This window comes from Typopeltis vanoorti, chromosome 14 (genome assembly GCF_054136105.1).
Source record: "Typopeltis vanoorti isolate ZY-2024b chromosome 14, IOZ_Tvanoo_1.0, whole genome shotgun sequence".
NCBI lineage: Eukaryota > Metazoa > Arthropoda > Arachnida > Uropygi > Thelyphonidae > Typopeltis > Typopeltis vanoorti.
In genome coordinates, this window is record NC_143562.1 from 67816181 (window position 1) to 67829751 (window position 13571).

The following is a 13571-nucleotide window of genomic DNA, read 5'->3' on the forward strand; positions in this document are numbered from 1 at the left end:
CACGAGGTTTGAACGAATTTCCATCTTTTAAATGTAAAATATTTATTTTTACCACATAAAATACTCAGCAATGTAAGGTTATGTGAATGTGAAAAAATTGACATTAAAGACTATTTAGGATAACTGAAGCGACATCTAGTGTATCAAAATGTAAGCTCAAGAAAAACAATTCAATTTTTTTAGCGAACAATTCTGTTTCCCAAAACAGAATACATTTAGTAATTACAGTTTAAATTAATTGTTTAATTAAAAATACAAATGGTTTGTTAGAAGTATACTTACATACATGCGTTGGATGAATTGTTTGCTTTACAGGTATTCTTCCAATATTGCCAAGAAAAAATGTCGGTCGAGGGCCTGGTACTTTCGATAGCAGCTTCCAGTTTCGGCGCAAGTGGCAAATTTTCGAGATCAAAATAACCACAATGGATGTTCCTAACAACCAGACAAACGCTTGAACAAAGGGAAAATCCTTCATGGTTACTTGCTCGAACGAATAATAAGATTTGGAGTTTATTTTAACTGAATTATCTCAGAAATAAAATTAGGAACGCAACGAACGAAGTCGTCTTTTGATCTGAGATAAAGCACTTAACATCTGATTTCACAATCTCTTGTCAGAGAAAAAGGATATTGAATATCGTGAGTATAAACATTAAATTGCTATTACCAACACACACACTCACACACGGACGCACATAAAGCTTTTAAATACTTTACATTAAATTTTTTTATACGATGAAACATTTTATTTATTGATGTATTTTCTAGTTTTTTTTCTCCAGTTTTCTACACACAGTCTATAAAATGTCTTCGTTTTGTTTGTATTTCGGGAAAAAAAAAAAAAAACGTGCTCGTGTTTCTATGGCAACAATCACTTCCAGTAACCAACGTTTGCAGCATCCCTTAACTAGAGAATGCAGCATTTCCTCAGAGACGAATTTATGCGCATGGTCAGACTGTATTAAAAGTGGTAAGTGAATACTGCGAAAAACTGTAAGTTTCCATGTAGACTATGAGTGCCCGAGCACAGTTCACATGATAACAACACATAGCAGACTTAACGGTGAAATTGTTATGGAAACTATGTTCTTAGGTGTGAAAGGATGATAGCCTCTAGAGCGCATCGAAAATAGTACAACAATCAAAAATATCTGGCTGACTGAAGTCCTCTGTCCAGCAACATGCTGATTCAGCGAGTTGCCAGCGAAATGGGTGGTTATGAATTGTGCAATCCAACAAGCCAATACACAATCGGCTGAATGGTTCGAAAAGGAGACTCAATAAACCTGATGCGTATATGCATCTTGCTGTCACTGCTGATTGAAACTTGGTGAGAATGCCTCATCGAGTTTCAATCAGCAATGAAACTCGATGGAATTCTTATTTCTTTCTCTAAGATTTCTTAGAGAAAGAAATAAGAATTGGGATTCTTATTTCAACCCAGTGTAATTATTACACTGATGTCCAAAACCTAAGAACGAACACTATTTCTCAAGAATACAACCGCACATTCATACGAATCTGTGGTAATTTTTGTATAACTGATGATTTCGAGTAGCACGTGGGTACACATTCGGATTTTCGAATCGCATGCAGAAGGATCACGTGGTAGCACTCAACAGGATAAAATGCAAAAGACTGAAGAAAGGAAGGAAGCTCTTTTCGTGAAGGAATAAAGTTGCAAACTTGGATGTCTTGTAATGTCTCAAAGACATTATCTAGATGATTTCACGCGCAGAAGAATTATTGGAAAGCTTGAAGAAGGCCGAAGAGTTATTGATATTGCCAAACAGGTTTGAATCTAATATAGCGTTGTATCCATGCTCTGGACCACGTTTGAAACCGATGAATGTGTTCTTGATGTTAGCTAAGAGTTCGCCCTCGTTCTACCACGGAGGATGAAGAACAGAGTTTTGGTTACAACAGCAAAAAGTAATCGACGCATGAAGGAAGGTTATCTTGCAAATCGGCTTCATTCAGGAACAGGTACGCGGATATCTCGATAACCTGTGCCAGGACATCTGCGACAAGTAAGCCTATACACCCCAAAGACTGTAACAGGCATCCCTTTATCCACAGCTCATCGATGAGTACGTTTTCAATGGTGGTGTATCCATAAAAATTAGACAAGACACTATGGACTAATATACTTTTTGCAGATGTGAGTCCTTTTAATTTTTCCTCCGATTCTAGACGACACTTGATCTGGCGTGAAAGTAGTGCTTACCACGAGAATGTTTTTTGAAAGGGACAGATGCGCGGTGTTGGGATCATGTCCAGGGAGGCATTATGATTAAGGAATGCATCTTAACTACAAGTGCTGGAAAAAGGGAATATCACTGGTAATCGATAATGCAACGAAATTCTTCAACGTCATGTTCGATTGTTCAGTGGCGCTGAAGGTGAAGAATTCATTTTTATGAATGCCACACCACATCGTACACGCACAGTGGAGATACTTGTGGAGACCAAGGATATTAATCGACTCGAGTGGCCAGCACGCTCCCCAGATCTCAACCTCATAGAACACGTTTGGGAAGCAACAGGGAGACGCATTGCTCTCCATTGGAGTGTATTACCACTGTACTTCGGAGAAATCTAAATTATTCATACCTGAGTAGAGCCGGGGGATCTCCATCAGCCCTGATCACATTCTGTACCTTTTACTATTGTCTTGATATGTTGTTCTAGCATTCCCTCTATTTTCCATCACTTGAAAAATAGAACGTATCGATTCAATCTACATCTTACAATGGACTCCTTGATATATGTATTAGTAGACTGAAGATCAATAGTTGTGAACTCTGGCAATTCTACATTGCAAGAAAGTTTTACTTATTTTTTTACTCATTGCTTACTGGGTTTTATTTTCGACAAGATCTTATAAAATTCATTGTGTACAAAATAATTCGTTTCATGTTGCAGAAGACAAATTTCTACAACTTGCTGAGAATAATTTGTAGAAATTTGTAGAAATAATTATCATATTAAAGATGATTTGTTTATTTACTGAACTGTTACTAAAATTATGTGTAAAAAGCAGAGCGCCATACGGTGATCTGAGAAAGAAGTGAGACTATGCATTCACAGCTATTAATAACTCCCAATAATTCAGGGTAGGCCGAAAATCACGAAGGGGGTTTCAATATTTAATAACTCCCTTATTTTTTTTGTTTTAAATTTAGAATGGCATTGTAAAATAAAAATATAAATGAAATAAATATAAGAAATATAAATAAATAACAATAAAAGAAATAAAAATAAATAAAAATAAAAGGAAAACAAAAAAATATTTAAAAAAGTTATTAAAACTTCAGACTCCTTTATTGACTTTTGGTCCGCCCCTGCACTTGCCTACATTGTAAAGAAAATACCTAAATGGTTTCTGTATTTTGGTTTGTTTATATTGTCTAGTCTCATTGGGAATATGAGCAGGAGAGTCAATAATTTAAAGCTTAGACCTAAAATCTGTTGATAACATTATATAATAATGTCACATTAATTATTCTTCTCTGAAATATTCATGGATTGTATAACAACGTTTCTATCCATTTTCATGGCTCATTTTGTGCAGCCTTGTTCAAAGCGCACCGTATTGTCATAACGTCGTCTCATGGTACGTGTATAAACCCCCCCCCCCTACTCCAATCGTCCCTACCAACTCACCTTCACTGAAATACCTGATTCACAGCTGTTTAAATATTGTTTCCAATGAAGGTTTCAATGCTATTATCAAGCTCAAATCACGTTTTTTATTTATCACGAGATCTCGGAGTGCTCTACGCTATACCCAGAAATTAGTTCAGATTATGCCAGTTTAGGCAGCGCTAAGTATTTATTAATTGTCAATCTGAGTAGTACAAACCTCATAGTTTAATAGTGTTTGTGTAGGTTGTTTTTCAAGTACTGTGGTAATTTTTTTTTGTTTGTTTGAATATAATTTTCTGCAGTTTGTTGCTACAGCCTCCGTAAATAATCACGTGCTATGATCTTTTTAAGGAAAACATTATCATATCAGTTCACCACTTTTAGGATTGGCCTGGAATAACGGATCGGTGTTTTGAACGCAATTTAACTCTTGCTATCTGTTGATGGAAATCATGATAATGAGATAAGTTTACTGATATCATGTGTTCTGACTGTATCGATATATCGGTCGCCTGCCCTTTGAAATATACTCAGTTTTGAATTCATTAATGTTGTGCGTTCTGTTGTTCCATAATTTTCAACAGCGGAGTTACTTTAGTGAAAAAGATGGTAGCAATGAAGACCTTTATGCATAATTTTGTTTCGTTTTCTACTGTATGGACATGTTTGGTGATTATTGCTTCAGTATTTATAAGCAGGTGGATTTCGAAAAAGGCTCGAGCGTTATGGATGATTTCAAAACTTCCTGGACCAATGACAAGACCAAGACTTTTAGGTCATATAACGAGAATATACCCTGTGTTCAAATATGCCCATCTTATTAATCCGAACGTTAGTAAGTATCCTAATTTTAAATATTATTCGGGTATTCAACTTTGTTTATTCACTGCACATTAGAGCTACCGGTCAGAAATCCATAGAGTGAAATAGAGGTGATGAAAATAGAGAAATTCCGTAAAAATTTAAATTTATTAGTCCTCTCTATGCGTGTGCGTGTGTGTAGGCATGGGGAAAGCTATCGCTACTTCATTGATCAATGCAGTAATAACAAATAATTCTGATATAATTCTTATCCTTAGTGCATATGGAGATAACTTTTTTTCCTCTCCTTCCAGTACTCTTACAAATAATAAATGGACTTGCTGTTTTGTACAGCCGTGATAAGGTGTATTGGTTTCGAATCGGTGCTGAACCCGTGGTAGCAATCTACAAGGCTGAAACGATGGAGGTAAGTGTTTGTACAAGTAAGACCGACAGAGTACTCGAACTGTTCCCATTACCATTCCATCAAATGTCAGATATAATCCTAAAGTAAATAATAATAATATTAAAATCATCGTTCTCATAAAATGAAGACTTCGGATTGGGTAATTGCGAAATTTTATTTTGAAAAAATTGGTGGTGATGGGCGGTAGATGGCGTTGGTGGTTGTCCGTTGGTGGATTTGAGTGGTAGAGACAGAGTTGTAGAGTAGATATCCTCCCTTGATGAGTCTTTGGACTCCCTGGAGGTGTCAAGTAATAATAATAATAATAATAATAATAATAATAATAATAATAATTAAAATATTGATACAAATGATATTGCCATCGATAGTTTCTTTCTCAGTGCAAAAATTTGCCACATAATAATGATAGTATCTCATTCCTATTAACAGCGTCTCCAGCAACCCCAGTAGTGTTAAAGTTTAGACACTTAGGCATTGTATAAACATAGAAAAAATCCAACTTCATCCTAATATATGGGATTTTGTTTTGTTTTTATGTGTAGGCTGTACTCAGCAGTAATACCATCCTGGACAAGGCGTTTTTTTACCGGCTGGCGCATCCATGGTTGGGAACTGGACTTCTAACTAGGTGATAACCTCATACTTCGTTAATGTTCTGTCAACAGCCCAATAATAAATAAAATGAACCAGACGGTTGTGAAGGGTAATTTGAATTTAAAAATAAAATACTTTTGTATCAGTAAAGAGATTATTAAAGAGAAATTATTATTATTAATAAATCATTAATTATTCTTGCAGTACTGGTGATAAATGGAGAACGAGAAGAAAACTTCTTACCCCAACATTTCACTTCCGGATTCTCGAAGATTTTCTTCAAGTGTTTAACGAGCAATCGATGATTTTTGTGAACAAGCTGAAGCTTGCTATCAACAAGGATTATATTGACATTGTGCCGATGGTCACTATGTGTACTCTGGATATAATATGCGGTAAGAAATATCTCAAAATCTCTAAAAGTCTTTAAATATCTCAAAAAAATTATTTCAGATATTTAGAGACATTTTAAGAATTTACTTTTATGATTTTTACATGTTTATTATATAATTTGGTAAAATAGTCGTTGAAGTATTGTGTTTTGTAAATTGAGCAGGCTAGGATGATACCACGCCATGTGGTATCATCCTAATGAAAGCAGATCTCGGAAATTCTATGCATCACATCATTATCCATCATCATCATACGTGAATCACGTGCGTGCAACATTGTTAGTCTATTTGCTTGTTTGCTAGCTTGCAACAATGCAGTCAGTGTAATATCTGTTTAGCAGACATTATAAATTAATAAATTGTTCAACCAATCTAGGGTAAATATATATCGGACATTGATTTCATCAAATGATATCTTTTAATAACTTCTCGAATTAGAAAATATAGTTTTTATTTTCCATTTGTAAGAAGTTTACAATCGTTGTTAATTTACATTCCTAAATAATCTAATTCTGATAAACTGTCACTAGATAGTTCTTTTTTTATTTTATTTTAGAGTCTGCTATGGGTGTAAACGTGGGTGCTCAAGAGAACAGTGATTCCGAATATGTGAAAGCAGTTTACGAGTAAGTAGTAATAAGTTGTTTTCGCTTAATTCTACAAAACCAAAAATATATGAAAGCGAATTAGAAAAGAATAAAGAATTATACTTCTAGCAGACCGTTTTACTCTACTAATAATTTTATTCTTCATTCTTTTCTTATAAATTAGTGATGTATTTATATTTTTCAGGGCTGGAAATATGATTATGCACAGGTTGACTAGACCTTGGTTGTGGAATAACTTCTTGCTGAAAGTTTTGCCAGATGGAAGGAAATATAGAAAGACTTTGAAAGTTTTACATGAATTTACCATGAAAGTGAGTACCAAGAACTGTTTGCCAATGACTTATTGTAGGTATATTTAAAATTTCACGACTCCTTTTAATCTTCTATTTCTCAAACCATAGAATGCTGCTAAAAGATCTTCATTTTTTAAAGGTAATAAAAGAAAAAAAGAAAGATTTGTTGAATCGAATAAACAATAGCGAAAATATGAATCATATGAACAGTGATATGCAAACCGGTTTTCTGAAAAAGAGACAAGCCTTCCTTGATCTCCTCTTAGAACATCACGTGCATAATGAAGAACTCACTGAAGAGGATATTAGAGAGGAAGTAGACACTTTCATGTTCGAAGTAAGTTTAATTTTTTTTTTTAGATTGATTACTTTCTCCACACTTATTGCTATATGATCCAGCACACTTCGTAGATAACTAAATGCAGATCAATGTTTGTCTCATGACTACTGCTGCTACTACAGAACAGTGAATGCTTCACACGGGGTTACATCGTATGTCTATACTTTGTACATTGATATTTATGCATGTACTAGTCTTTATCATTCATATTGTTATATATTTAGTAATTTTATAATAGGGATATTTCTTCAGAATATTTAAACGTATCAATAATTAATTTGTTTTGCAGGGCCATGACACTACAGCGATGGGTATTAGCTGGGCTCTTTATAATATCGGACTACTTCCGGACATCCAAAGAAAAGTGCAAGACGAATTGGATGCCATCTTTGGGGACGACATTGAAAGATCGATCACCTCGGAAGATTTACGACAAATGAAGTACCTCGAATGCGTTCTAAAGGTATCTTGAATCATGATCAATGTTCTTTACTTACCAAGAAAGGTTGTATTTGATATCCCCCACCTTTTTGTTCTACAATTTTCTGTTTAAATTAAACTGAATTCCACATGATTTGCTTATGCGAGCATTTCTACAATCGCATATAAGCAAGCAGTGCATATATTTAAGACAAACACAAGAATCTTCAATTACACATCCCAAATAAGATACATTTGTTCCTCATAGGAAAGAATAAACACATTAAAACTGACTATGGATACTTAGAATCATACTGCGAATTTGTAACAATTCTTTCATTATTATAGGAATCTCAGAGATTATTTCCTTCGGTGCCTATGATTGGACGTCAACTTTGCGAAGACACCCTCATAGGTAAAATCAATTGTAATGTTCACATTATTCCAATATCATTCTTTACGAAAACATTAATACCTGACTTGTGACTAACTGCGTGTTAATGATGCAAATATATGCAAATTTTCCAGGAGGGTACATGGTGCCAAAGGATACCAACTGCATGGTGCATATCTTCGCTTTACATCGCGACGAAGAAGTATTTAAGAATTCTGAAGTTTTCGATCCGGATCGCTTTCTTCCTGAAAATTGCATAGGCCGTAATCCATATGCTTACGTTCCGTTTTCTGCTGGGCCAAGAAACTGCATTGGTAAGTCAACCTTTCGTTATTATATTTGGTCATATTTGTGAACAAAGTATGCATGACACATATACACTTCATTTTGGCTACCATATGGTAGTTTTCCCATAATCCTATAGGATACAACACTTAGTAATCCAGTACATGTTATACACTTATGTAGTTAGCCTTGGTCTTTGCCACATGAATTTCGAATAATAAATCGGAATATTTATTATTCGAAATTTAATTCTTTCGTTCATTCTTTGTCTTATATTTTCCAGGACAGAAATTTGCCATGATGGAGGAGAAAACGGTTGTCGCCAACATTCTCCGTCGTTATAATCTTCGTTCTCTTGACCCAAGGGATCAAGTTTACGTTCTTATGGAACTGATTCTGAGAAATTACAATCCTGTAAGGGTTCACTTTGAGGAACGACTACTTGGAATTGGAAACATCAGAAGCTAAACTTCCATTCTTATTCCAAATCGACAGACATAATGTGAAGACACATAGCAGATAGAATGATTATTTTTATGTTGAAGTTTACTGATCTTAAAATTTACATTTTATGAACTTAAATATATAATTCATGAAACGGTTTTACTCTTCTTTTTTTACTTGGTTATTCTGCCATCTCAACAATTTAAGAATTAAGGATTAGCATATTAATCGCTTTCAACGAAAGACTAAGAAATGTATAAGTTTATAATGCTATAGAAACTTGAGTATTTCATAATGCATTCGAAAGTCTGTTACGTTTATAAGGATATTCCAATACTTATTTAACAATAAAATTTTAATAAAAATCTAAAGATATACATATTTATAATTTTCTAAAATACAGCTAAAGAAGACATTGTATTGTATTATATTCGTTGAAGATAAAGCAGATCTGATTGGTTAGAGATTTTTGATTGTTGGAGATTGTGTTGTATTGTTGGAGATTGTACAGCTACATTGCAGAGAATAAATTTATGGAGAAACAAATAGTATTTATTTATTTAATAATCAAATAAGATAATTATCTCTAAGTTGGGATAATTTATTAAGTTGACAACAGTTATTGAGATGAAGTGTCTTTACTATATTATACAGTGAAATGCATAGGACGATAACCCAGAAATCTAAATTTCTTTAACAAATTATATTATCTCTGATAGATTTCTTACAATGGCATATAAAGCCACCATCGATACCATATAAAGCTATAGTACATTAGAAGCGTGGGTGGGCAAATGGCTTTTTACTTTTATTATTTTTAAATTTACGTTTTTATACTTTTATATTCTTAAGAATTCCTGAACAGGAGAACACCAAAAAAATGAACATTTTCAAGTTACTTCAGGTCTACAAAATGCTTTAAAGTCAAAAACAAATTTATAGTCACTGTCTAGTGCTGCCATCTAGGGATGATGTTGGGAAAATAGAGCAGGAGGATATTCTAATTTTAATTTTTTATATATTTCATTAGGTAGGGAGATGATCTGTTTGTAACATGATCTTAATGAATTCGAACTTTAGGACACATACGTAAATAAACCCTGCTACATGCAAATGAGACCGGATTATATGGATTTTTTTATTGCTCCCAGCAGCAGCTAAAGAGAGATTGTAGATGATCTTTCCTAGTATTTTGTAAGTAGGTAACATATTTTGTAAGTAGTTCATATGAATGAATGTGTGATATGCGTAATTTTTATGTATATACTTAATATGTGTGTATTCCACTGCATGTTTTAGTCAAAGTACAAGCTAAGTATGAGAGGTTTATAATATCCTCGATTGTTGGCACAGAGAGGCTTTTGTTTTTAAGGAGATTGCTGCAAGGCAAGAGGTTACCCTTGGATACCGGAATCTAAGCGTATTCAAGGACAACTGCTCTTACGATTATTACAAGGACCGTAATAAATGTTAAGAGTATTATAATTAAATAATGATTGTTTTTTTTTTGCCGGGGAAGGTTTTTACTATTTCATCTGGAAAATTATTTAAAAACAAAGGAAATTATATACAAATAAATGGCATTTTACGACTGCATGAATTAAGAATGGAATATAATCACTTCAAAGAAACACAAAGTGCCACTGAAAATTTAAAATGCAAATAAAAAATGCGAATTTCGCAATGTCCTTGGTTGTGTATCAGAATGCTAAAGTAGATGCAGTTATGTTAACCCTTATCTCACAATAAAATCTAAATGAAATTTCTACAATACTTTTTCAATATTCGATAATGAAATAGTCGTTAATGAGAGCATTTCAGTGGACTATTTTCATTATTGACACAGTTATCTTTAACTTAAAATGAATAATTGAAGTTCATGATTAGTGTCTACTGAGCCCATCAGAATTGAGAATGGTTTACTGTGATGTGATTAAAATGGGTTAATTAGTAGTCTCATCCCTAATTCCACTACTGTGAATGACTCTGCATTCTGCATTCACCCACGTGTAGTGGCATGTAATTCCATTTGGGAGAAAATGTAGGATTTGTAATTTTTTTTTATCCCTTTGGTTTCAAATGGGCCACTTATAGCGACAAAATTAGGGTAAAATATCCTCAATGAATGCATACTTAAAAATGATTCGTTTTTTGTAATCTTCCGGCTGACATTCCACAATTTTCAATCACTTAATGTTTTCAAAAAGGATCACCTTAATAGAAAGAGCTAATTTTATTAATATAGATTACTCTACAGCATTTCCATAATTCTCATGTAAACAAATAGTATATCGACAACTGAAAAGTATCCTGAGTAATTCCAAATTCTATTATAAAGTAAAAATAACTCTATAATGTGAACCATTGTTATTCATCATCTGAATGGATCACATTATAAAGGAAAGTAGCATAAAATCGGATTTCAAAACTGGTAATGTTAACCTCAACTTTTTATTTCATGTAGATTGATGATACTCCTCATTAAATCTAATACAACTAGCAGATTCATTGACTAAATTGAATAACTGCTGCTGTATATTTAGTACGAAAAACAGCAACAGAAAGACAAAGATTAATAAAATACGCAGGGACATTAAACACCACTGCATTCTAAATGGAGAATTTGTCTACAAGTGAGCATTTCAGCTATTGAAATACACAAAATCTTTATTGCAGAAAATTGCAGAAAATCTTTATTGCAGAAAATAAGGAAACAGGCAACAGAAGTGCTTCAAGTGCATGAATTATTATGGGATAAGAGAGAAATTAGTCAAACATCAAACTAACAGAAATATAAGGAACTTTTCACACCCATTTTAACTTATGGACCCAAGAGCTGGGTTAGAAATAAAGCGCTTGACCAAAGACTAGAGATCACAGATATGAGGACTGAGAAAAATTAGGAACCGGAACAGATGACACAATGACAGATCATATTACAATTACAAATTACAATTACATATTACAATTAGAATTACATATTACAATTACAGATCACACACACACACACACACACACATATATATATATATATATATACTATCAATGAACGTATCCTTTCAGGAACAAAAAGCCAAAAAATAGAATGTATATGTGCAAGTGATTGAAGGGCTTTTCACAATTGAGTAATGTCTTGGATAGAAAAGCACATTTAGTTTTGCAGAAAAATTTGGAGAAAGTCATGAAAAATGATCTGTATGGAGCTGCCCATCTATGCATACTTCAAGGAAATACAGGGTGTCCCAAAATTCACGCAAGAAGTAATTTTGATAGAAAACACAGGTTTTTAATTAAAAATTGTAATTGCTTATTGATTCATAAAGTATACAGTATAGAGTTATGCATGGAATAACATATCGAGTAAATGTCCTCCACGGCTTTGCTGGCACATACACACTTTGCTGGCACTCTTTTGTCGAAATTTTCCATGACCGTTTTGCATAAATGTAGCTGAATTTCGTTGACACAGCGCTCAATTTCCTCCTTCAAGGCGTGGGTGGTCGTGGGCTTGTTGGCATAAATCTTAGACTTCAAAAAACCCCAAAGAAAAAAGTCCAGCGGCGTTAAGTCACATGATCTGGGCGGCCAATTCTGATCACCAAAATGGGAAATTACACGACCAGGAAATGACTTATGCAGTAATTGAATTGTTTCTCGGGCTGTATGGCATGTGGCACCGTCTTGTTGAAACCACACGTCGTCCACATCCATATCTTGTAATTTAGGCACAAAAAACTGGATTATCATGTCGCGATAGCAAGCACCATTAAGAGCATTTTCGAAGAAGAATGGATCGATGATGCTTCCAGCTCAAAATCCGCACGAAACAGTGACACGTTGTGGATGCATTTGTTTCTCAACAATCACTCGTCGATTTTCTGAACCCCAAATGCGACAATTTTGTCGATTAACGAAGCCATCAAGATGAAAATGAGCCTCATCGCTGAAGATGATTTTGTTCGAAAAATAAGCATCCACTTGTTGTTGTTCCATAATCCATTCAACGAACTTTCTTCGCTGTGTGTGGTCAGTAGGCTTCAGTTCTTGAGTCAATTGAACTTTGTAAGCATAAAGATGCAAATCTTTCGTGAGAATACGCTGTAGAGAGCTCGAGATTCCCAATTCAAGACCACGGTGCCGAATTGATGTTCCTGGACTCTCAGCAACATTCTCACGAACTGCTTCCATGTTTTCTGTGTAACGACTTGTTAAAGGACGGCCAGAGTGTATAAGATCACTCATTGATCCAGTTTCCTTGAATTTTTAAATTAATCTTTTCATAGTTGATGAAGTTAAATCACTATTCCGACCATATTTTGTACGAAAATTGCGAACTGTAGCTGCCAAACCTTCATTATTTTTAAAATATTGCTCAACAATGAAAATGCGTTGTTCTTTCGTGTAGCTCTCCATTTTTAATAACCCTGAACTGTCAGCTGTCACGCTGTCTTTTTTTTTTCTCGTTGGCAACACTGTACCGCACAAATGGCGCTAAATTTAAATCTTGCGTGAATTTTGGGACACCCTGTAGAAGCAATTAATATATTATTGAATTTGCTGAAAGATATATATTTGAGAAACAGGCGTTCAAGGCTATCTGACAGTTTTTCTTTTATTTAAAAATTATATGATTATAAAGACTAGAGAAAATACAAAAATAGAAAATGATCCATTAATGAAAAGGCAAGATTAATTTCGTCTTGCTAGAAGGCCAAATCGAGTGCATAATACAGAAGAGAAAAATATATCAAAGATACATACAAATATTATCTGCTTACCGTTGCATAATATTAAATGAAAAACCGATTGCTAACATTTGAAGGGATTTTTGATGTAACTGCATTGTTGAGCAAGTCAACCTCATCATGGTTCGCGTACTTCAGAGTTGAACAGCAGAGAAATAACAATCTCATGTATAACAT

The 13571-nt window shown here is 34.0% G+C and overlaps 2 protein-coding genes across 2 annotated transcripts in view; one reads left to right on the forward strand and one right to left on the reverse strand.

The window, feature by feature from the left end:
* The window catches only part of LOC150099566 (uncharacterized), a 37078-nt gene extending 36517 nt beyond the window's left edge, over positions 1 to 561 (reverse strand). Inside the window, exon 1 of the mRNA XM_090403460.1 lies at positions 283 to 561. Coding sequence (XP_090259586.1) covers positions 283 to 478 — 196 coding nt within the window. The 5' untranslated portion in view covers positions 479 to 561. The remainder of the gene's footprint in view (positions 1 to 282) is intronic.
* Positions 562 to 4291: 3730 nt separating this feature from the next.
* Positions 4292 to 8968, forward strand: LOC150099567 (cytochrome P450 4V2-like). The gene is made up of 11 exons (XM_090404496.1): positions 4292 to 4486; positions 4767 to 4879; positions 5422 to 5507; positions 5678 to 5868; positions 6422 to 6491; positions 6658 to 6784; positions 6906 to 7103; positions 7396 to 7569; positions 7875 to 7941; positions 8055 to 8234; positions 8489 to 8968. The coding sequence occupies exons 1-11, from the start codon at positions 4381 to 4383 to the stop codon at positions 8671 to 8673; spliced, it is 1497 nt and encodes a 498-aa protein (XP_090260622.1). The 5' UTR covers positions 4292 to 4380; the 3' UTR covers positions 8674 to 8968.
* The last annotated feature ends 4603 nt before the right edge of the window (positions 8969 to 13571 follow it).